The sequence below is a fragment of the Physella acuta genome, unplaced genomic scaffold, assembly GCF_028476545.2.
Source record: "Physella acuta isolate Inbredline_101_S28 unplaced genomic scaffold, ASM2847654v3 ptg000195l, whole genome shotgun sequence".
Lineage (NCBI taxonomy): Eukaryota > Metazoa > Mollusca > Gastropoda > Physidae > Physella > Physella acuta.
The window spans coordinates 94,513-118,280 of record NW_026731714.1 but is presented as its reverse complement, the minus strand read 5'-3'; the positions used below and the strand labels follow the sequence as shown (position 1 = coordinate 118,280).

General features: G+C 40.1%; 1 protein-coding gene across 1 annotated transcript; it reads right to left on the bottom strand.

The window, feature by feature from the left end:
- Positions 1-8,031: 8,031 nt before the first annotated feature.
- On the bottom strand, positions 8,032-22,360 carry LOC131936917 (chitotriosidase-1-like). The gene is made up of 12 exons (XM_059294032.1): positions 21,957-22,360; positions 21,076-21,243; positions 19,760-19,922; positions 19,385-19,478; positions 18,688-18,812; positions 13,989-14,118; positions 12,926-13,111; positions 11,698-11,820; positions 10,652-10,786; positions 10,027-10,465; positions 9,121-9,330; positions 8,032-8,308 (listed from the first exon to the last, which is right to left on the bottom strand). Exons 1-12 carry the CDS (start codon positions 22,018-22,020, stop codon positions 8,115-8,117), a joined length of 2,031 nt encoding a protein of 676 aa, XP_059150015.1. The 5' UTR covers positions 22,021-22,360; the 3' UTR covers positions 8,032-8,114.
- Positions 22,361-23,768: the final 1,408 nt, after the last annotated feature.

Sequence of the window (23,768 nt, the reverse complement as noted above, 5' to 3'; positions counted from 1 at the left end):
TGGCGATGCCATCCGACGAAATCACGTAACCCAAAAAATGTACCGATTTCAAACCAAAGCAGCATTTGTCTGGGTTCAGCTTTACTCCTATCTCCCTAAGACGGAGAAACACTTGTTCTAATCTTTTTAGATGGTCCTCCCAAGTTTTTGAGTAAACTAGAATATCATCCAAATACACCAACATTATTTGAAATAGAAAGTCACTCATAGCACTCTGCATTACTCGCTGGAATGTAGCAGGTGCATTAGTTAGACCAAACGGCATACGGGTCCACTCGTACAGTCCCAGTGGAGAAATAAATGCAGTTTTATGTTGATCGTTGGGGTGCATGGCCACTTGGTGGTAGCCACTGGCCAAATCCAAGGTAGAAAAAAATCTTGCTCCCCCCAACGCATCAAGACATTCATCAATACGAGGCAAGGGGAATGCATCCCTTCTTGTGATATTGTTCAATTTCCGGTAATCACAACACAGTCTTATCTCCCCTGACTTCTTTTTTACCACTACAATCGGTGCCGCATACGGGCTTGTACTAGTTGTAATAATTCCCTTTTCTAGTAGATCATTCAGGTGTGCCTTCACCGCCGAGTAGTGACTCGGTGGTAATCTTCGATAGGGTTGCGCCACCGGCTTGTCTTGTAGTAAGGGTATCTGGTGTTTGATTACTTCCGTGTACCCCAAATCACCCTCATACGAGGCAAATACATCCCTGTATTTATTCAGTAATTCATTTAATTTTGGGTCTTCAGTTTCCGGGAATATATATGATCGGCCACCCTTTTTCTTCACCTCGGCCGTCACATTGACCGACCTAATTGTTACTTCATTACTACTGGTATTGATCAGTTCGATGCACTGTGCCGACCTTTGTACCTCGACGTTCTGTGGTACTCCTACCAGAGTGTTAGGCGGTATAAAAATTTCCTCATCCAAAACATTAGCTACCAACCCTTGAACTAGTCCGTTTTCCGCTGATGTGTATGTCCGCAGTAACACGACGCCTGCCCTCAGTGCGGCGCCACATGGTTCTATCATCACATCACCATTCACGCTTCTATCACCAATTTGTAATGTGATTGCCTTGACCGTGTTTGCCGGGACTGCTGTCCTTCCTCTGGTCTTGGCAAACCTGGCCAACTTGGATCCCCGACCTGGTGTGGTCGATCCGACAATATTTGTAAGAAATTCTGGCAACTGGCCAAGAATATTCATGCCCAACAGGCAAGGTATATTTGACACATTTGTCTCTAGGTTGTGTTTCGTAACGAACACCCCAACCTGCTTCAACCTATGTCCTGCCACCACGACATCCGCCAGAAAATAACCACAGTATGGAATGGTTAGTCCATTAGCTGCCGTTAGGCGCATGCCTGTGTCAGACCTCAACCTATGGTCTTTTCCTTTCATCCATTTGGTGTAAAAATTTTCCGTAATTGTCGTCACCTGGGAGCCTGTATCCACAATTGCCTTCACCGCGATGTCCCCAATCGTAATCACCATTTCGGGACAGACTCCCATCATTTTGCTTCTTGGGCCATAACCTCGCCCCTCTGTAGCTTGGCCCTGCCTTACAGAGGACGACCGTTTCCCTGGCAGTACCGTGCCATATGTCCGGGTTGTGAACAAGACAAACAAATTGGTCGACCGTCTGCCGTCCATTGGAGTGATGGCTTGGCAGGACGCGGCCGTCCAACCCGTCCCTGTTTTGTCCCGTTCTTTTCCTGATTCTCAGCTGTTGACCTGCTTTCCAACCACTTCAAGCGTTGGTCAACCTTCTCTAGGTGGGCCACCAGTTGAGCCATCATGGTCTCCATCGTGTCGGCCCCTGTGGGTGGGGATTGTCTCTGTTCAGGCACAGAGACTTTGTCCACCGAACAGTTCGATTGGTCCTCATCCTCGGACCTGCGGATCGCTGAGTTCCTGACCTGAAGGAAGGTCAACTGCTGGTCTCTGTGGACCTCCTCTTTCAACTCTCTCCTTAAGATCGGGGTTGCTAGCCCCTCGATGAAATGGTCCCTCAGTAGGCGTACATCAATGTCCGGTGATTTGCCCTTTACCAAATCAAAGGCCCTGTTCATCCTGTGTGAGTACTCCATCACACTCTCCGCCATTCTCTGCTTTAAGCCCACGAATCCCGATAGCAGTTGCACTCCCGACCGTCTCTCCCCAAAGGTCTCCATAATCAGATCCAGCACCTTATCTGGATCTGATTGGACGGTCCTATCGTGGCACTTAACCTCTGCCCTAACCGTTTCACCTATACTGCCCATCAGCAGTCTTAATCTTTCCTCTGGTGACATATGTCTCGAGGCCCAGGCCGCTTTGACCTCTTCACTGAACCTGTTGGTTAAAGTTGGATCTCCGTCCCCGTAAAATTTGTTAATATGGGACTCTCTGGGTAGGACCACTATATGGGTCTGCTTCTCGTCCAGAGTAGACATTTTCTTCCTTAAGTACTAAAAAAAAGAGTTCTTTCTTACCGTGTGTGTATGAAAAATTTTTCCTCGTTCCTCAATTTTCACAGTTCCTGAATGTCCGAATTCACACACACACTAAACACAGTTATGCACAAGGTTGACTATAGGTGCCTTAAACGGCAAGTCTAGTTGAATTCATCCTGTCCGACGACGCCAAATGTGACCTAGGCTACTCGCAGCGCCAAATGTGACCCTGCTCGCAGCGCCAATTGTGACGAGCGAACATTTATCCTGCCGACAACGCCAATTGTAACGAGCCAACAGTTGCCATGCTCGCAACGCCACATGTAATGAGACCTAATTGCCTGTAGTGCCACGTGTTAACGAGTTTAACCACTCATTCTAGACAACATTGACCACAGTATAGATACTCAAGATGCAGGTTCGCTATTGATCCTTTATTACATGAATCAAGAAATGCTTCATAATAACACAATAAATCAACAGGAATGCTTCTCAATAATAGTCTGAATCAACTGACCCCTAACAGTCCTTCACTAGGCTTCATATAACTGAATCCACATGTCTATAATCCTTCTTAACACAATACGGCTAACCCGTTCTATAACCGACTTGACATAGTCACACAGACTGACTGATCTAAGCGAGCGATGAAAGAGGCAAGAGCCTCGAAACGGGAAGGGGAGAGCGCCCCAACGGGAAGAGAGCGAGTTCTGCCGTCCCCTCCTATTTATGCCTTGAAATCGTAGTCGTACTTGTCTCCATTTCCGTAATCGATACTTGTAATCGATGTATCCGAATACTAATGTCGCAGTTTCTGACGTACCGTCCGATTCACTAAAACATCTGCGTCCCATCCATCAAAGTTGACAGCTCGTCTGAAACTTCTCATACCGTTTCCCAAAATAGCACGCGTTGGCTTTGAGGTTGTTATCAGACCGATCCAATAAGCCACCTGTTATGGTTACATCAGATTGTAACTGCGTCGCGACCTCTCGTTCGTTATCATTTGTAACTGGTAGTTAGGCCTACCCCAGTTACATATATATATATATATATATATATATATATATATATATATATATTATATATATTATATATATATATTATATATATATATATATATATATATATATATATATATATATATATATATATATATATATATATATATATATCACATCGCTGCAATGTAAAAATGTTTACAGTTCTTGAAGAACTAAAGAAAACAGAGCACACAACAAATCACAGAAAAGTCCATCGTTCAAAACACAACACTGGCAACAACATATAACACAACAACAACACAATGACAACTACACACACACACACACACACACACACGCACAAAACACAACATTGGAAACCGAATGCAATATCAAAGCAACACACATAAACACACACACACACAACGATTTTCTAATTCTTATAACATAAAATATGTATTTTGCAATATGTAATTTTGCAAAATGAAGTATGGGAAATAATCATACTATTTAATACACATATATAAACATATTTAGTTATGTTTTTAAAATTCTAGTTTATAAAAAAATGTATGTTTTTAAAAAAAATTAGAATATTTATTTACAATTCATTTTACAGTTTTATTCTGTTTTTCTAAACTAAATATATTTTTTTAAATATAATGTTAAACGTTTAAACCAAGATGCAAGTTTAAATCAATTAAATTCAAAACCAAACATGATTCGATGTAATATCAATACTAATATGCTGGCAAATAGTGAACGACTACTTTCTAATCTACACTGACTGATGATAAACGCGTGAGGGTTAACATAAATATTAGTGAAAATGTTGTTCACCCTTGAGGGCTACTACGTCTATTCAGTGTCGTCGCTAGGTCGGGTGTCACCCCCCCCCCCCCCGATAAACAAAGTATATATATATATATATATATATATATATATATATATATATATATATATATATATATATATATATATATATATATATATATATATATAATAGTGGCTGTCCTGCTGTTCAGTGCTGTCACACCACAACAGCTGTGATGTGGTTGGAGTAGCTCCCACAGTGCCGTGTTGTGATGTTGCAGGAAATCCATCAATCCGCTGCCACTGAAGATCACAGCGTGTTCTGTCTGTAAACAACCTGCCGGTGTAACGATATGATTTCTTTAGATGGGGTGAGAAGCACAACCACTCTCTAGTGACTCTCTAGTGACTCTAGAGACTCTCTATTGACTCTCTATTGACTCTCTAGTGACTCTCTAGTGACTCTCTAGTGACTCTAGTGTGACTCTCTAGTGATTCTCTAGTGACTTTAGTGATTTTAGTGACTCTAGTGACTCTCTAGTGACTCTAGAGACTCTCTATTGACTCTCTATTGACTCTCTAGTGACTCTCTAGTGACTCTCTAGTGACTCTAGTGTGACTCTCTAGTGATTCTCTAGTGACTTTAGTGATTTTAGTGACTCTAGTGACTCTCTAGTGACTCTCTAGTGACTCTAGTGACTCTCTAGTGACTCTCTAGTGACTCTAGTGACTCTCTAGTGACTCTAGTCGCTCTCTAGTTACTCTCTAGTGATTCACTAGTCACTCTCTAGTGACTCTCTGGTGACTCTCTGAGGACTCTCACGATCCCATAAAGAAGTGGATGTTGTTGTTTTTTTTATTGTAAACAAGCAGGTGAGCTCCATTTTTAAATTCGCCAGTAAGTTGACATGGGCCAACAGGTAACATCATATGTTCCTTAAGGAAGCTGATGTAATAGTGGCATGAAAATGTGCATCACAAAAAACATCCGTCCAATCTAAATAAAACTCAGACAAATGTAGAAGATGGATGAGACTGGAACCATCCATCATTGTGGTTTTGAAATCAATGAACTAGAGTACGATTTCGGGTACTTGTACTTCTAAAAAATATTGATGTTAAACCAAATGAAATTTATCGAGACTTCACTCGATTTATTAATTTTACTAACCTAAAATTAAATAGCCCGGAGGGGGGGGGGGGAGGGGGGCGGGGACTTTATCCACCCTGATTACGAGATTGTGACGCCTCTGGTTGGGGGGTCATGTATTCACTACCCGGTTGGAAAGGGGGGGGGCTACTTAGGCTCTGGAAAAAAATATTAATTAAAAAGACTTTTATATTTATGTATATACACAGTTAGGACACTTAAGGGCAAATGATTGCATGCACCAGGGACCCTTCTAAAAATATATGGTTTCCATGGCAACGTCTGCCATCTTGAAAAAAAAAACCTTTTGTGGTGTTATATGATTAAAAAAACCTAACAGATGCCTTGATCATTTAATCATTGATCCTTCGATTACTGACGCTAATAAAGTCAGCTGGCTAGTTTATGTAAAAGAAAACACTAAAGAAATATATTTTTACAAATTTAAAAAATTTGCTATATCGAAATACCATCCACCATTTAAATTCACCAATTAAATTTACCAATTAAAATTTAAATGTATCAATTAAATTCACAAAAGTCTACCCCTACCCATTCCCCCCCTCCCCCCCCCCCTCCTCACCCATATGAGTGTGCCTTAATTTACGGACGACCCCTATGCACCGAAGATGATGTCATGATCACGTGTTCTGCATTAAGGCACCCCTCCCCCCCCTTTTAAAGCACACACCAAATTTCTCCCTAGCAAACAGGAGGCAAGCTAGGGGGTGGGGGAAGGGCGGAGGGGTGCAGACACAGCATCTCGCCACAACTATGTCAATCGTCTGCGTTGGCTGACCAGACGAGAGCCGTAATCGTCTGCTCTTAATCCGCTGGAAAGGGACACAATCCGGCTGAACTAAATGATTGGAATGATTGGAGGAGCTGACCGTTCAACAGATTGAATGTGTATCCATGCAGCTACAAATAAGGTGTAGAAAATGTTACATCAAATTCAAGTGGCCTCCTTTGCCTTAAGATATTATCTGTATACTGGTATATAATTCCAAATATTTTTTTTTTACAACAGGAACATAACTCCTGCTGTAAATTATTAAAATTAAATTTGACTTTTGATGATCAATTTAATTGTTTTTAAATGTATATTTTATTCAGTTAGTTAGGTTAGAAAATGTTTTTAAAATTTTGTTTAAAATCGTAAAGTACTTATTTTAATCGCCCCCCTCCCCACATTTACACACACACACACACACACACACACACACACACTCATACATATACATGTTACCCACACAAGTTAGGTCACCTGGTTTGAGCAGGCGTTACGAAGTTTCTTTCAGGCATCTCTTCCGGGATTTCGCCTCCTGAAACACGTCTAGCCCCCCCCCCCTCTTCTAACGAAATATAATTCACCAGTGTCTCTCTCTCTCCCCCCCCCCCCCCCCCCCACCCCAAAGTTTCAAATGTCCTCCCCCCTTCCCCAAACGTTTCAAATGCCCCCCCCCCCCCCCACTCCAGGAGAAAACTATCTAAAGGAAACGTTTCCAACATTACCCCTCCCTAGCGCTCCTTCCTCTACCAAGTTGGTATCTAGTCTGTACACGATTCCTCTTTGTTTCAACTTACACATGTAAAAAACTTCTCCAAGTGGCACCGTTTTTTAGTCTTTTAATATCACCAAACACCTCACCTAAGTTGTCAAAATACACCATACATAAACAGCAAACCAACTAATCTAAAAACCTTTTTTATTCACACCAGAAGATTTAAAAAAAACACATTTTTATTGTGTTAAGATCAAACCGTTGAAAATTTAACCACACCAAACCCTAAGTAAACAAGTGTGACAGTGACACAGTGATGTGACAGTGACAGACGAATATGACAATGACACGTTGATGTGACAGTCTAACATGACAATGACACATTCATGTGACAGTGACAGACTGATATGCCTGATATGACATTAACAAAAACAAAAGCCGAGACGAATGTTAAATAACGACAACTGAGAAGTTTCAATAATTTTAAATATTTTAATCAGACATCTTAGCGCATGCGCAGTTTCATCTAAACATTCAACAGATTTACAGGTAATTTATTTATAGCTGATATTTATTAATCAATCTAATTAAATGGAGCAATTAATTAACTAAGGCACGTATTTATGCTGTTGTCAATTTATAAAATATTTCGTAATTAATTTAAAAGTTTGAAACTTGACAATATCTTACAATATACAGTAATAGAATTTTTCGACATAAATTTTAGGAATTCTTTGTCAGGATTTGGGAAAATTAAATCGACACCGTTAATTAATGAAGATGTAATGAACAAGGGGAACTTATTCTTCATTACAGGAAGAAGGGGATGCTATTCTATATTACTCGAGCAATGAGAAGCTATTAAATTATATCTTATAATTAAGTTTATTAAATTATTTAAATTTCATAAAATATATTTTGTTTCAATAAAATGTATTATAAAATATTTATCTCATTGTTTTTTCCACAATTTTAATTAAACCGAAAATGAACTGTTGTATGTTTTCAATGTGTTAGTTTTGACTTTTGAAAGTCTTGAGGAAAACTTAATAAAAACAAACAAAAATTAATTATTAATTTTTTTTTATACAAATAACTTAAACGTAAAAATAAAATTTAAAAAACACAAGTGATCTAACTCAGCATCGGCTCAGCGTGAACTTTGACACTTTAATATCAGTCGTAACGATCACAATGGCGCTTGTAGAGACATGACGTCATTCAGTCGTCACACGAGACGTTGGAGGCGTAGTTGCAGATCTTGAGGCTGGAGTCGAACCTGGTACCCTCGGGGCAGGCCATCACGTGAGGGGGGATGTCCAGCCAGTTGCCCGACATGCAGATGATGAACTGCTCACAAGAGAGGGGGTCGGCGAACGTCCCGACCCCGAACTCACGGCAGACCCCGATCCTCGCTGTCAAAATCATTGTTTTAAAAATGTTAACAGTACAGGTTGTAAAATTGTTAAAAAGTTGTTAAAATGTTAACAGGATTTTTCTTAGACCCTATCTGGGAGGATACAAGTGTGTTTGTGTGTGTGTGTGTATGTGTGTGTGTTTGTGTGTGTGTTTGTGTGTGTGTATGTGTGTGTGTATGTGTGTGTGTATGTGTGAGGAGGGGGGGGTTAAAAAGGGTAAGGGGGCTGCCTATTTTAGGAGTTAAAATTTAACGACAATCTATGAATTGGGGGGGGGGGGGGGGGGGGTTAAGCGATGCATACTTAGGGGTGTAAAAATTTAATGACAATCTATGAGTAGGGGGGAGGGTGTTAAGGGGGTAAGGGTCTGCCTTTTCGGAGTGTTAATTAAAATGTAATGATGTATGAGTGGGGGGGGGGGGTTAAGATGAGATTCTTTGTAAATAAGTAAAGTGTAGACGATGTTAAATAAGCTGTTTTATTTAATATGGATGATTGGCATGACATTTTAGGTTCATAATTCTTGGTAATTAATGCCTTAAGTAGATTTAAAATAATTGCTCTTTTAGTAAAAATCATCGAGTTCGTTTAATATTTACTCCCTGTAAGAACATAAATTGACCAGTTTATTTTTTGTTTAGGTGAGCTCAATCAGCTTAACTTTGTGCTATAATGTACGAACTTTTTTTTATACGAAAAACCTTGAATAAAAGACATTTGTAACAACAGGAAATACCACTAACAAGGTGAAGTATTTAAGAAAAAATAATTAAGTGCTCGAAGCAAACAAACCAACGACGTCAACATACCATCAACAACAAACTTCTCCGTCCTTGACCTTTGATTGGTCCACGCGGGTGACGTAGAGAACGTCTGGTCGTCTGGGTAGTCGCTCTCGTCCGGATATGACGTCACGGTGGTTTTGGATGGACCAATTCTACTTAACCACCATTTGATCTCTGGCGCTGTTACCACCTCGTCTTCTGTTATCTCTGGCGTCACTTCCGGTGTCGGGGAAACTAAATTGATTGGTTGGTTTTAAATAAGGAATCTAAAGCGATTGGTTGGTTTTAAATATGGAATCTAAAGCGATTGGTTGGTTTTAAATATGGAATCTAAAGCGATTGGTTGGTTTTAAATATGGAATCTAAAGCGATTGGTTGGTTTTAAATATGGAATCTAAAGCGATTGGTTGGTTTTAAATATGGAATCTAAAGCGATTGGTTGGTTTTAAATATGGAATCTAAAGCGATTATTTGATTTGGAAAATAAACTTAAAGACCATAATTAAAAAAAAAATACCACCGTACGAAATGTAAACATACTATTAGAAAAACGTCTTAGAGAAAAAAAATGATATCAAAACCAACAAGGGAGAGTAAGTATATCTACATTAAACCAACAAGGGAGGTAATTCGATTCACATTAAACTAACAAGCGCGACTCGACAATGTAGTCTAAATACCATCAAACAACGATAAAATAATACTCTAAATCTAGTAGGTTGTTTATGATTTTTTTATTTATAGAAACTATTTACTTATCGTTTAAGACATAGCTGCCATACTATTTTTTTTTCAGTAGGATGATTTGGTTTTTGCTGCGTATTATTTTCCTTTGCGCAATTTTCTAAGTGCGCTTTCTCCCCGAACGCGCAATTTTCCCCGAGCGCTTTTTCCCTGTGCGCTTTTTTCTGGGCAGTGGGTTGAGTGTACCTTTTTGTACCAGCCTGTTCCCTTTACGCCACCAGTTGTTCTTTGATCTCGAGGCGGGTCTAGCTGGGATGTTTGCGTCAACTTCTGGCTGGGGTCTAGCTGCGGGTCTAGCTGCGGCTCTAGCTTCACCGTCTGGCTGATGCCTGGCTGCAGCTCTGGCCAGGGGCGGCCCCTGGCTCGCGGATTTCCTCCAGCTCGTCCACCACCTGTTCTGGCGCTCGTGTCTCGTGGTGACCTCAACTTCAGGGGTCAAGGTCGAGGGCATGTCAGTCTGACCTTCGGTCACCTGTTTGTGCTTTTGTAGGTGGCGCTTCAGGTCTAGTGGGTCACGTGATGATGACCTGTGGGTGGACTTGGCTTTCATTTTCCGGCTTCTAGAGGGCGGGCTCGATTCAGAACGAGGCCGTTGGATATGAGAAGAATCAGATAGAGGCTTCGACTAGTCAAAGAAAGAAAAAGATTGTCAGAACTTTGAAGAGGGCAACATTATAGTTAATATTTTTTAATCAACTAACAAACATAAAAAAAAACATTTATTGTCGTAAAATGAAATCTCTTACGGTGAAGCAAAATTTAAAAAAAACATAGACCCTAATGGCGCCACCGAGCTAAAAATAGTTCTCACCTTTGCCCCGCCCAGGGTGTCCTTGATGGTGGTCAGTAGCGGGTACCGCCCCTCCCCACACGAGTCGCTGAAGTCGTCCATCTCCAGGGACCAAACGAAGGCGCCGGCCAGGCCCCGCTTCAGGATGTTGTTGGCCTGTGGGTGGGGATCGAGAGGTCAAGGCCAGGGTTAAATTGGACGGGGTCAACAGAAAGTCAAGGTCAGAAGGAAATTAAGTTGGTGAGGTCAAGGTCATGGAACTTTGGTGGGTAAGGTCAATAGAAAGTCAAGGTCAGGGGAGAGTCACGTGGGTGGGTATACTGCTTGCTTACAATGCTAACGTTACTTTATAAGACGAACAATCACATTTTGTTTTCGTGGGCACTAGCTAAATAGCACAATGCTTCTTTCCACACATATAGGCCAAAAAAAGAATAGAATATCTGTTAACTCATTGCATATAGGCCTACATTGTTGAAAAATTAGCAAAACGAAAACTGAGTTCATATTTAAAAAATTGCCTTGAATGAAGTTATCAGCAGACATACGAAACAGTGGTAACTAGACGAGATGAGAAGACACGAGGGCATGAGGACATGAGGACATGAGGACATGAGGACATGAGGACATGAGGACACTAGGACATGAGGACGTGAGGACATGAGGACACTAGGACATGAGGACACTAGGACATGAGGACACTAGGACATGAGGACATGAGGACACTATGACATGAGGACATGAGGACACTAGGACATTAGGACATGAGGACACTAGGGCATGAGGACATGAGGACACTAGGACATGAGGACATGAGGACCTGAGGACATGAGGACATGAGGACACTAGGACATGAGGACATGAGGACATGAGGACATGAGGACATGAGGACATGAGGACATGAGGACATGAGGACATGAGGACATGAGGACACTAGGACATGAGGACATGAGGTCACTAGGACATGAGGATATGAGGTCACTAGGACATGAGGACATGAGGACATGAGGACATGACGACATAAGGACGTGAGGAGATAAGGACATGAGGACATGAGGACAACTGACCTTTATGGCGATGCTGTTCGTGTCCTCGTACCCCGCCCACTGGTCACCGCCGTAAGCAAACGGCACCATCTGGTCATCGATCCACTCGGACTGCCAGTCGCCGGACTTTAGCTTCGTGCACACCTGAGGACATTCGGCACTATGGTAGGACATGTGAGGACATTCAGGACAATGGTAGGACTTACAACAGGACATTCAACTTAATGGTAGGACATGTGAGGACATTCAGCTCAATGGTAGGACATGTGAGGACATTCGGCACAACGGTAGGACATGTGAGGACATTCGGCACAACGGTAGGACATGTGAGAAAGATGGTAGGACTTAAATCAGGACATTTAGCTCAGTGGTAGGACATATGAGGACATTCAACTCAATGGTAGGACACATGAGGACATTCAACTAATATGATAGGACTTACATGATGACATTAAACCCGATGTTAGAAGTTACACACATGAGCTCATTCATCTAAAAGCTAGACACATTGGATATTTTTTAGAAACCCAAATTTTGATTAATATCTATATATATAATTCTCTTCTGGGAGACACTAGAAAACAAGCTGCAACCGCGCCTTACAGTCCCCTCTATAACTATTGCTACCACCCCCACCCTACCCCCAAATGGTCTGGTGAGCTGTAGTCAAACTAAATGTTTACAAATCGTAAAGTCGGGTTTAGTGACGGCTATTAGGGGCAGATAATTTAGTTTGAAACGATTTTAAACTTACAGGAGGTAACTAAGAGGAGGCTGCTTTCACGGTGGGAGGGGGGGGGGGTAGGGTCGGGGTTAGGGGAAAGGGGGGTTAGTATTTTAAAGCAAATATTTTCAGTGGCAGCATTGGTACTGTCGAATTCAATGAAAAGTAGAAAATAAAACAACTAAATAGTGGCGTATGATACGCCGCGGGTCGGCTCGTGGTAATTGTTACACTTTAGGACATCCAAATTGTGTAATCACAATTCAAGGGAAGCGATTAAATTTATTTTTTGATTCATGACAGGAAGAGTTACCACTCATTACACCAGTATCCCAGTATTCTTAGTGTAGTCTCCTAACCACACACCACATAATACAAGGGAAGTTATCAATTTAATTTTTTTGAATGACAAGATTGAAAGAGTTACCTATTAATAAGCTAGTACTAAACATAGACCCCAACCAAACATAATGCAAGGGAAGTAATCAAGTTTATTTTATTGACTGACAAGACAGAAAGAGTTACCTCATAGTACGCCAGTATCCCGGTCTCCTTGGTGTAGTCTCCCATCTTCCCACCACCGATGACAGGGGCGTGAACTCCGTGATCCGAGGGGTCAGCGAGGGTGAAGGTCATGGCGTAGGTGGGAAGGCCGACAATGAGTTTATCCCTGGACACGCCGATGTCCAGCCAGTAGTCGATTGACCAGTCCTGGAGAGGGACACAGTGAGAGCATGAGACGTTATACAGACAAGTCTCAGATCCGAACTCGATACTCCCGGGTTAGCATTCGAGCGCTCTACCACACGGCTACCCTTACCCGCTATGAGGGGTCTTATGGGATCGGGGATATACTATATAGGAGAAATGTGATGTTGAGTATACATTGATTTAGGGAACATAATTATGAAATAATGGACATCTGATATATGGGACATATGTTATGGAGGATATATAATATAGGGGACTTTTGAGAAAGGGGACAAATTATATAGGGGACATACTATCAGGGACACACAATATAGGTGATTTTTCTGGGACATGGTATAAAGGATATTTTATATAATCTTTATATAGGAAACAATGATATTAGAACTTCTGTTATACAAGGGAAATGTGATATAGGGGTCATATATTATAGGGGTCATATATTATAGGGGTCATATATTATATGGTCATATATTTTAGGGGTCCTATATTAAAGGGGTCATATATTATAGGGATAATATATTATAGGGGTAATATATTATAGGGGTCATATATTATAGGGGTCATATATTATAGGGGTCATATATTATAGGGGTCATATATTATAGGGGTAATAAATTATAGGGGTCATATATTATAGGGGTAATATATTATACAGGTCACATGTTATAGGGGTCATATATTATAGGGGTTATATATTATAGGGTCACATATTATAGGGGTCATATATTGTAGGGGTCATATATTATAGGGGTCATATATTATATGGGTCATATATTATAGGTGTCATAAATTATAGGGGTCAGATATTATAGGGGTCAATTATAGGGGTCATATATTTTAGGGGTCATATATAATAGGGGTCACATAAAAAGCCTACCTGATACAGCTGGGCCTTCTCGCCTGACTTGGGGTCATTCTTGTGGGGGTACAGTCCACTGTGGTGACCTGTGACCTTCTCCCACTGACCGTGGTAGTTGTAGGTCATCAGAAGCATGTAATCGATGTAGCTGAAAAAAAGGCGTTTTGTTTTTATTTGAACAGCTCTGGGTCAATATGGTGTCTTTATTGTGTCAACATTGTGTCTTTATTTTTGTCAACAGTGTGTCTATATTGTGTCAACATTGTGTATTTATTTTGTCAACAGTGTGTCTATATTGTGTCAACAGTGTGTCTATATTGTGTCAACAGTGTGTCTATATTGTATCGACACCAAGCCAACGTCACACGCAGTCTACAAGATCTTCAGACATGCTCACGTTCACAATCCCCCCCCCCCCCCCACTACCCCATCCCACCCCCACCCCCATTCCCACCCTTTGCAAAATGACCCTAAACTTATCATGCAAAATGACCATAAAGTAACCCTACAATAACCCTACAATGACCTAAAATGCCCCTGTCACAGACTGTATTATTATGTATCTTTATTATATTGTGTTTTGCATGAATGAAGAGTACCTGGCTAGCGGAAGGACTGTCTGAGCGATCGTCATGTGTTTTTTCATGCTTTTGGGTGAGATCGCTCATTGACGTAAGGGGAGAGAATGGACCGGGATAAAAGGGAGAGCAAAAGGTGAACGGGTGTTGTGTGCTAGGACTTGGGACTTGAACTGTGGCAGTGAATGTAAGATGTCTCCATGACTTGGAGTCGTGACTGTGACTGTACTTGTTGAGTATCTTCTAATATGGATTTACCATGAATAACCATGGATTTATCATTCTCACTGTATATAGTGTAAATAAAGTCATCATTTGAAGTTGCCACTATTGCTTGTATTCCTGTGTGAAAACTAACCCACAACAACAAAGAATTCATGTTGTTACATATGGTGTCAGAAGTGGGGGCAACAACAGTTGCTACATTGTGAGCGTCTACTACTACTGTTACATTATCAGAAGCAATTGAAGAAGTGTTTCTACATTATTATCAGACGTGTTGATACATTGGAGTCAGGTGATTGAAGAAGCTGATACATTATTGTCAGAGATGGTCAACATTTGTTACTTTGTTGGCTGAAGTGGACGTATACTCAAGTTGTTACACTGATGTTGTTACATTGATGGATTAGATTGAAGTCAGAAATCTTCAACGAAGTTACAGTGTTACCACAAGTGATCAAAGAATTGTCACATTATTATTTTAAGCAGTTTTCAACGTTTTTGAAGTGGTCTTCCACTGTTTGCCAGTGAACAACGCTGGTATATCAAGCAAGTACATGAAAGTATTAATAGTTATCTACAGTCAAGTCAAGTAATCAACGTGATAATTATTATCACATTATTTTCGACATTGTCTTACCAATGTCGGATACATATCGGCTGTAACAGAATACTGTTACACCTACAAATGTGTGTTTTTTTTCTATTTGGATTTAGCTGTTCAAGTTTTTTCTATATGGATTAGCTGTTCAAGTTCTTCTACTGTGGATGAGCAGATCTAGTTTATTAATTGTAAACTGTTCCTAAAGATGTCTTATCTAAAACTGGACAAATTTCTACTATGTAACAGGCTACTAGAACTATTTTGAATTTTTTTTAACTTTTTGGAATCAACAAAGTGAACTATTTTTGGACGTATATATGTACTATGAACTTTTCTTGGATTACCAGATGTCTGTAATCAACTAAAACAAGCCAGAAACCAAGAAAGGGTATTGTAAATTAATTAACATTTATCTATTGTCAACTAATGAATTTATATTTTATGTCATAGAAAATATATCAAAATGTTATGTTTTGAAGAATATCTAGCATTAGCGAGGGCGCAAGGCATTAAGAAGATGAAGAAGCAGATAGCCTGGGCAAACACTCGATTTGACAGAGACATAGAAAAAGCATTAGAAGCATGGGACGAAGAAACAGGACGACCCCGACTAGCTCATGGAAAAGCAATGAGAGAATTAGATGATGAGATAGAAATAGTGTGTAATAGATCAAGAGCTATTACAGACATGCAAAAAGAAGAAGACATTTCAGAAGTAGATAAAGTAGAGGAGACTGTACAATCAAAAGGAAAGAGAAAAAAAAGAAACAGAAAACAGAGAGCAGATAAAAGGGCTGAAACTATTGAAAAACAAGTTGGCCTACATGAACTAGCATATAAACAAGAACTATTAGAAATGAAAGCTATAACAGACACAAATGAACCAAAATTAGAAAGTGAACAGACAGAATTTAAAGCAGAACTTGAAGAAGTAAATATTGGCAACCTTTGGAATGAAGAACAGAGTAACATAGTCCAGGAAGAATTGAAACCCAAGGAAAAAACAGAGGTTGAACTTAATAATGATTTAAAGGTGACAGATACATTAGAATGTTTTAAGATTGACTCTTTATTGACTCAAACGCAGGTACACGAGAATATTATTGAAAGTTGTATCACAAGGCCATCAGAGAATAGTAATCAAAATGATTTAATAAGCCCATCAGTCAATGGCAGTGATGATTTTATAAGTCCATCGGAGAATGGCAGGAATCATGATAAACTAATGATGATTAATGAATCAGTGAACTTAATAAGCCACAATGAAGAGAACGTACCTATTGAAGATTTACTTCGAAAATTGGAGTCAAACTATAAAGAAGATATACTAGAACTCAAGAATAAATTTAACAAAGAAATGGAGAAATTAACACAGAAATTTATGTGTGAATTAGAATCAATAAAGAAGCACAAGCAAGTTAAGAAAGATGAAACAGTAACTAGAAACTACAATGTCATTGATGCACAGAATGAAAGTAAAAGAAATTTAGCAAACTATGAATACAGTCACCATGTTTATAAGAAGCCAAAATCTAGATGTTTTTACTGCGGGAAAACAGGTCATTACCAAGATCAATGTTGGCATAGGTTGGCAAATCAGAGAAGAAACAATTATGTACAAAGAAAGTCATGTGAGAAATACAGTAATTTAAGAAATAATGTATCAAGTTCTAATGAAAGATACCGAACACAGACGTATTATGAGAGGCCAAAGCAATGCCATAATATTTATATTAAGTTGGTTGATGAACCAAACGAACTTACACAAAGTAAGAAAACAACTGACGTTGTTCAGAAACCAGAAGAGAATATTAAAACAAATGAAGTAACACAAGTTACACGAAATATAGGAAATCATTATGGTAGCAAAGCTAAAAGCTACACATATAATTTCAGGGAGAGATGGCAAACAGGTCATCGTCAACTGCACGAGAACGATTACTCATGCTATAGAGGATGCTAAGATAAATTATCAATTGACAGTCTATTAATATTATACAGTCTGTAACTGTAATATATAAATATCAAATAATGTGTTTGAGTAAACATAAATTGTGTACTATATCTAAAGAATGTAAACTGTATTATGTTAAACCTATTCTATACTATTAATTAACAGGGAATAATGTATAAAGTAAAAGTTAGAGACTATTTATTCGGCATAACAATAAGACGGAAGTCTCAATGATGAATTGTGTATTAGTCATTACCTGTGGAAGGCAGGAATGTGATTGTGTTGTGACCTAGATGTCTGAAATGGGTCAACTAGGGGAGACAATAAGGTATATTACTTATGTGTAGTAATAACATGCCTTGATGATAAGGTTGTTTTACTACATAGGATATAATTATTTAATTCATGTCTTTAAGTATTTTAACTATGTTTATGTTTTGGAATTAAGTCCTGTACCAAATTAGTTTGGTATATTATTTATCCCAACTGATGTAGTTTTTTTACAGTTACTGGGTAATTGAAATGTTTTTTTTTTCTCCTATGTGAATGTATATTGATGCATTAAATATTACATATAATGCTTGTACATTTAAAGTTTCTGTTCAAAACACTGACATATTTTAATTATCACTGATATAGTCACTACATACTGTTGTATTTGTATGCACTATAAATTTATGACTACAAGTGCTTAGTCTAAAATGAATATATTTTACTCTACTTTGAATTGTACACAATTTTTTGTTGTCTGGCACATGATCCTGCCCTACCAATACTGTATTTATAAATTTTGTTGTCTGGCACATGATCCTGCCCTACTAATATTGTATTTATAAATTTTGTTACACAAAATTTTATTCGAAGGGGGGACGTGTCACAGACTGTATTATTATGTATCTTTATTATATTGTGTTTTGCATGAATGAAGAGTACCTGGCTAGCGGAAGGACTGTCTGAGCGATCGTCATGTGTTTTTTCATGTTTTTGGGTGAGATCGCTCATGTACGTAAGGGGAGAGAAAGTTGTGAATAAAAGGGAGAGCAAAAGGTGAACGGGTGTTGTGTGCTAGGACTTGGGACTTGAACTGTGGCAGTGAATGTAAGATGTCTCCATGACTTGGAGTCGTGACTGTGACTGTACTTGTTGAGTATCTTCTAATATGGATTTACCATGAATAACCATGGATTTATCATTCTCACTGTATATAGTGTAAATAAAGTCATCATTTGAAGTTGCCACTATTGCTTGTATTCCTGTGTGAAAACTAACCCACAACAACAAAGAATTCATGTTGTTACAGCCCCCACCGGATACCCGTAAGACCACTGACCCCCCCGAGATACCCGTCGGACCACTGACTTGATGATCTTGTCAGGCTCGTAGCTCTGGTCTATGTAGAACGTGCCGGACGCTGTGGCCAGGGTGAGCAGTAGCCTGTCACGTCCCGTCTCACGCGCTTCTTGGGCGAACGCCTCGTACAGGCCCTGTCACAGATAGCACACATTTTATACAGGCCCTGTCACAGATAGCACAATATTTTATACAGCCCCTGTCACAGATAGTAAACAGATGTCACAGATAGCACACATTTTATACAGGCCCTGTCACAGATAGTAAACAGATGTCACAGATAGCACACATTTTATACAGGCCCTGTCAAAGATAGCAAACAGATGTCACAGATAGCACACATTTTATACAGGCCCTGTCACAGATAGCAAACAGGCCCTGTCACAGATAGCACACATTTTATACAGGCCCTGTCACAGAGAGCACACATTTTATACAGGCCCTGTCACAGATAGCAAACAGACCCTGTCACAGAGAGCACAATATTTTATACAGGCCCTGTCACAGATAGCAAACAGGCCCTGTCACAGATAGCACAAAATACAGGCCCTGTCACAGATAGCACACATGTTATACAGGCCCTGTCACAGATAGAACAGATTTTATACATAGCCTGTCACAGATAACACAATATACAGACCCTGTCACAGATAGCAAACAGACCCTGTCACAGATAACACACATCTTATACTTTTCCACAACCTACCTTCATAAGCAAAGTAAATCTATATTTATCCTCGGGAGGGCTCCCTCTGGTGGCGGGGAATTCCCAGTCCATGTCAAAGCCATCAAAACCATGTCTGGGGAGAAAAACCTCGTGGATTAGCCCAACAGAAATAGTTTACACTGTTAAAAACCTGCCTTCTTCTTTCATCAAGGAAACGTACAGTTAACAGATATTTGAACCAGAGAGTTGACAAAATTAACTTACCAGAAAGCAGTGGCTTCTTCATGAGCAATATCATGATATAACTAACATGATATCACAGTGCCCCACAGCCAGACCCAACCCCACATCCCCACAGCCCCCCACCACACTTCAACCTCCCCCCCCCACCTCCATCTCCCCACCCCCACTCACCTCCTCAAGTAACGGATGACGTTCTGGATCCACACACTCCGGGTGTACTCATCTTTGATCATGGGGATGAAAGGTTTGGAGCCGATCTGCCACCCCCCTACAGCCAGTAGGACCTTCAGATCCGGGTTCTTTTCCTTCAGTGCCAGAGTCCTGGCGTACAGACCTGTGGGGTGGAGAGGTCAGAGGTCACGTCTGCTGCACGTGAGTACTTCAGGTCAGCGTGCGTCGTGATGCTGGTGTGTCACCAGGTATGACCTCATCAGGTATGACGTCATCAAGAATACCGACACTAGGTAAATGGTCAAAAAGTATAACGACACCAGACATATTTCCCCCAGCCTCAGTTCATGCCACACCCCCCCCCCCCCACCTCCCGAGTGACGCCATGAAACTAAAGTAGTTTGTTTGAAAGAATAAAAAATATAATTTTAAAACTACGATGGCCAACAAACGAATCAATTGTGCGTCATATAACGATGATGTAATTTTTAGCAGTAGAGCTTCATTTAAAGGTACGGTTAGCGTTATAGATCGGTATCGTTATTCGAGTTACTGTATTTGAATAGCCTACTGTGTATTGCAAAACTGAATTGTACCATTACAACACATGCCACAGCTTCATAACAATACATGTAACAACTTTATATCAATACATGTCACAGCTTCATAACAATACATGTAACAACTTTATATCAATACATGTAACAATTTTATATCAATACATGTAACAACTTTATATCAATACATGTAACATCTTTATATCAATACATGTAACAACTTTATATCAATACATGTAACAACTTTATATCAATACATGTAACAACTTTATATCAATACATGTAACATCTTTATATCAATACATGTAACAACTTTATAACAATACATGTAACAACTTTATAAAAATACATGTAACAACTTTATAACAATACATGTAACATCTTTATATCAATACATGTAACAACTTTATAACAATACATGTAACAACTTTATAAAAATACATGTAACAGCTGTATAACAATACATGTAACAACTTTATAACAATACATGTAACATCTTTATATCAATACATGTAACATCTTTATAACAATACATGTAACGACTTTATATCAATACATGTAACGACTTTATATCAATACATGTAATAGCTTTATAACAATGCATGTAACAGCTTCATAACAATACATGCAACAGCTTCATAACAATACACATAATAGCTTTATAACAATACATGTAACAAATATCTAGTTCAGCTTGAGATACATGGATAGTGTTACAGCTGAGATGGAAAAAAATGTGTTGTTACAAACCATTGTCGCCCTGATCATTTCTGTTAAAGGGTACCAGGTCACTGCCGTCTGGGCTGATGTCGACGAAGGCGTAGATGATGTGGGTGCAGAGGTGGGGGTCGATGTGCTCCGGCAGGTAGTTGCCCGACCCCTGGCGGGTCTGGGCGAAGCTGCTGTAGTAGCAGAACACCTTGGTGGCTGGGGGTAGGAGGAGTCAGTGCTTACAGATGGGTGGAGTCAGGTGTTGACAGGTAGGTGGAGTCAGGTGTTTACAGGTGGGTGGAGTCAGGTGTTTACAGGTGGGTGGAGTCAGGTGTTTACAGGTGGGTGGAGTCAGTGATGGACAGGTGGGTGGAGCCAGGTGTTTACAGGTGGATGAATTCAGTGATAGATAATTGGGTGGAGTCAGGTGTTTACAGGTGGGTGGAGTCAGTGATGTTATGGTGGGTGGAGTCAGTGATGTTGTGGTGGGTGGAGTCAGTGATGTTAATGTTATCCCCATTGATAAGTCTAGCTACAGTATGTTTAGTGCTATAGTGCTCTGGTGGATGTTTTGTTCATCACCTTGATCAAATCTATTGTTAAAGTTTCCGGTGTATGCAAACACGATTCGTACGAGCTTCGTAGTTGGTTCGTATAATCTTCGTCCTACAGCACTTTATCGTACCATCACACATTCACAACTATCAAAGTTTACACTTGTTTATTTTAAAAGTTTATTAAATACTGGTTTACTAGGAATAAATAATCAATAAACTTATGAGAAGATAAATCAAGTTTTGATTGATTGGTTTTGGGTGTTCATTTCTTTGTGTTTTTGCTTTTCTTCCTATATCGAGTAAAAGGTGTTTTTGTAACTTTAGATTAATGGAGTGCTTGTTTGAATTAGTGGCTTCATTAAAACTACTTACCTATGACGTCACGAAGCAGACATGCGCACAAGCCTGTGATGGTAAGCCAAATGTAACTCTTCATTGTTTTAAAACTGCGACTTGTTTTAGAAAACTGGTTAGACAGAAATAGAAACTGTTTCTGAATTAATTGAGTAATATCTCAGCAGAATATCAAAGCAGTTCCGTTGGTACAGCTATAGTTCTGGTACAACTACACTTCTGGTACAGCTAAACTTCTGGTACACTGAGTGTACTGACGGTACACTAATATCCCGGGTACGGCGTTAATCTTGTACCGGTACAAACTGTGTACAGAATCAGCTGTGTCACGATTATGATTTAATGACTTCCTTGGGTCACGGAGCGAAAGTTCTGGAATCCAAGAAACTTCATCCAATCAAATCCAATTCTCACGCCGAATATTGCCGGCGACGGCTTGGATTTGATTTGTCAACACACCGACCGGCTTTTATATGGCCCGTATTTTCATGCCGGCTTTCAGAATTTCGGAGTCCGGCATTCAATGTCAGCCGGAAGTCACGTGGTGACGGCCCGTGTTTGGGCTAGAGGAGAAAGCCGGTTCGTGGAATCTGGGCGCCGGTCAACCGGTTTATCGAGTTCCGGTTGAGCAAACAGAAAGTGACGTCACGTTCTGTCCGCCTTAGACACTGGACAGTCGCGGACCATCTGCCTGGTTGTTGGTGTCACCCCCCCCCCTCCCCCTCCCCCTCCTCCCCTACACCCTGCAAGCAAGCGGACAAATTTAAGCAGCCGATCAACAAACAGACGATTGTCTTGGCGCGCAAATAACGACTCCGGGAGACCGGATAACTCCTGCCCTGATCAAAGTTAGATAACTCTAAAACAACAGACTAGGTCAGCATTTCCATACCTCAAGGTCACCCCGACTAGCAGACGACCAGTGAACAGACGACCTTGTCTCCCGCCAAAAATGTTTCCAACTTTTTGACTTGCAGATGTCTTGAACAAATCAAAATGACGCTTGAATTGAAATTACCTTAGACTCCAAGATGTAAAAAAAAAAACTATTGCCGTTTCTGGTGTTATTTTTAACCTACTTCATAAAAGTCAAATTAATTTTTTGGTTCTAATGAATCTCAAGTTTTTTTAAAAGTTGGTAAATGATATCCTAAACACACTAGATTGATACTGTGTAAAGGGTGGTAAATAATATTCTAAATACATACATCCTACACACAAATACAGAACCCACACAAACACAAACATTCCAAACACAAACACACAACCCACAAACATCACAAACACACGCAAATTGATTAAAACACACATACCTCACACAAACACCCCCCCCCCCACACACACACACAAATTAATTAAATTGTCTGTACAATGTATTTCATGAAAAGGAGCGTGTGCTCACAGTAAAATAATCGAAGAGTTCCTTGGCAAAGACTTACGCTAACGGCGTGGTACGGTGATAGAGAGCTAACCCGAAAGTCGCGCGTTCGGAACTCGGGCTCGACCCCCGCCCCTCTTCCCCCCCCCCCCCCCCCCCCGCCCTTGCATACCCAGACAACTGAGACAGGCCAGTCGCCTGGTGCGGGTGGGTCCTCGCTTATGTTTGTTTCACAAACTTTGCGATCGTCTTTTTATAATCATTTTAATTTTAAACCTCAGAGCAAGGTCTTGGCTTTATATCAGGAGGTTGAAGGGGTTTCACAGCAGTAGAGCAATGGGTAGTTGCATATCATGCTTACTTCAATGTGTGAATGTAGGGGGGGGGGGCTACGTTAGTTTCTGTAATCAGGGGTGGAGATAATTTCTAAGGGTGTTGTTGATAAATCTTTA

Excerpts from the sequence above, each read along its gene's own strand:
- LOC131936917 (XM_059294032.1), bottom strand. The coding sequence starts at position 22,020 with ATGAAGAGTTACATTTGGCTTACCATCACAGGCTTGTGCGCATGTCTG. Across the intron at positions 13,112-13,988 it reads AGAAGGCCCAGCTGTATCAG|GACTGGTCAATCGACTACTG; the intron begins GTAGGCTTTTTA and ends GTCCCTCTCCAG. Across the intron at positions 8,309-9,120 it reads GGAGAAGTTTGTTGTTGATG|CGAGGATCGGGGTCTGCCGT; the intron begins GTATGTTGACGT and ends TGATTTTGACAG.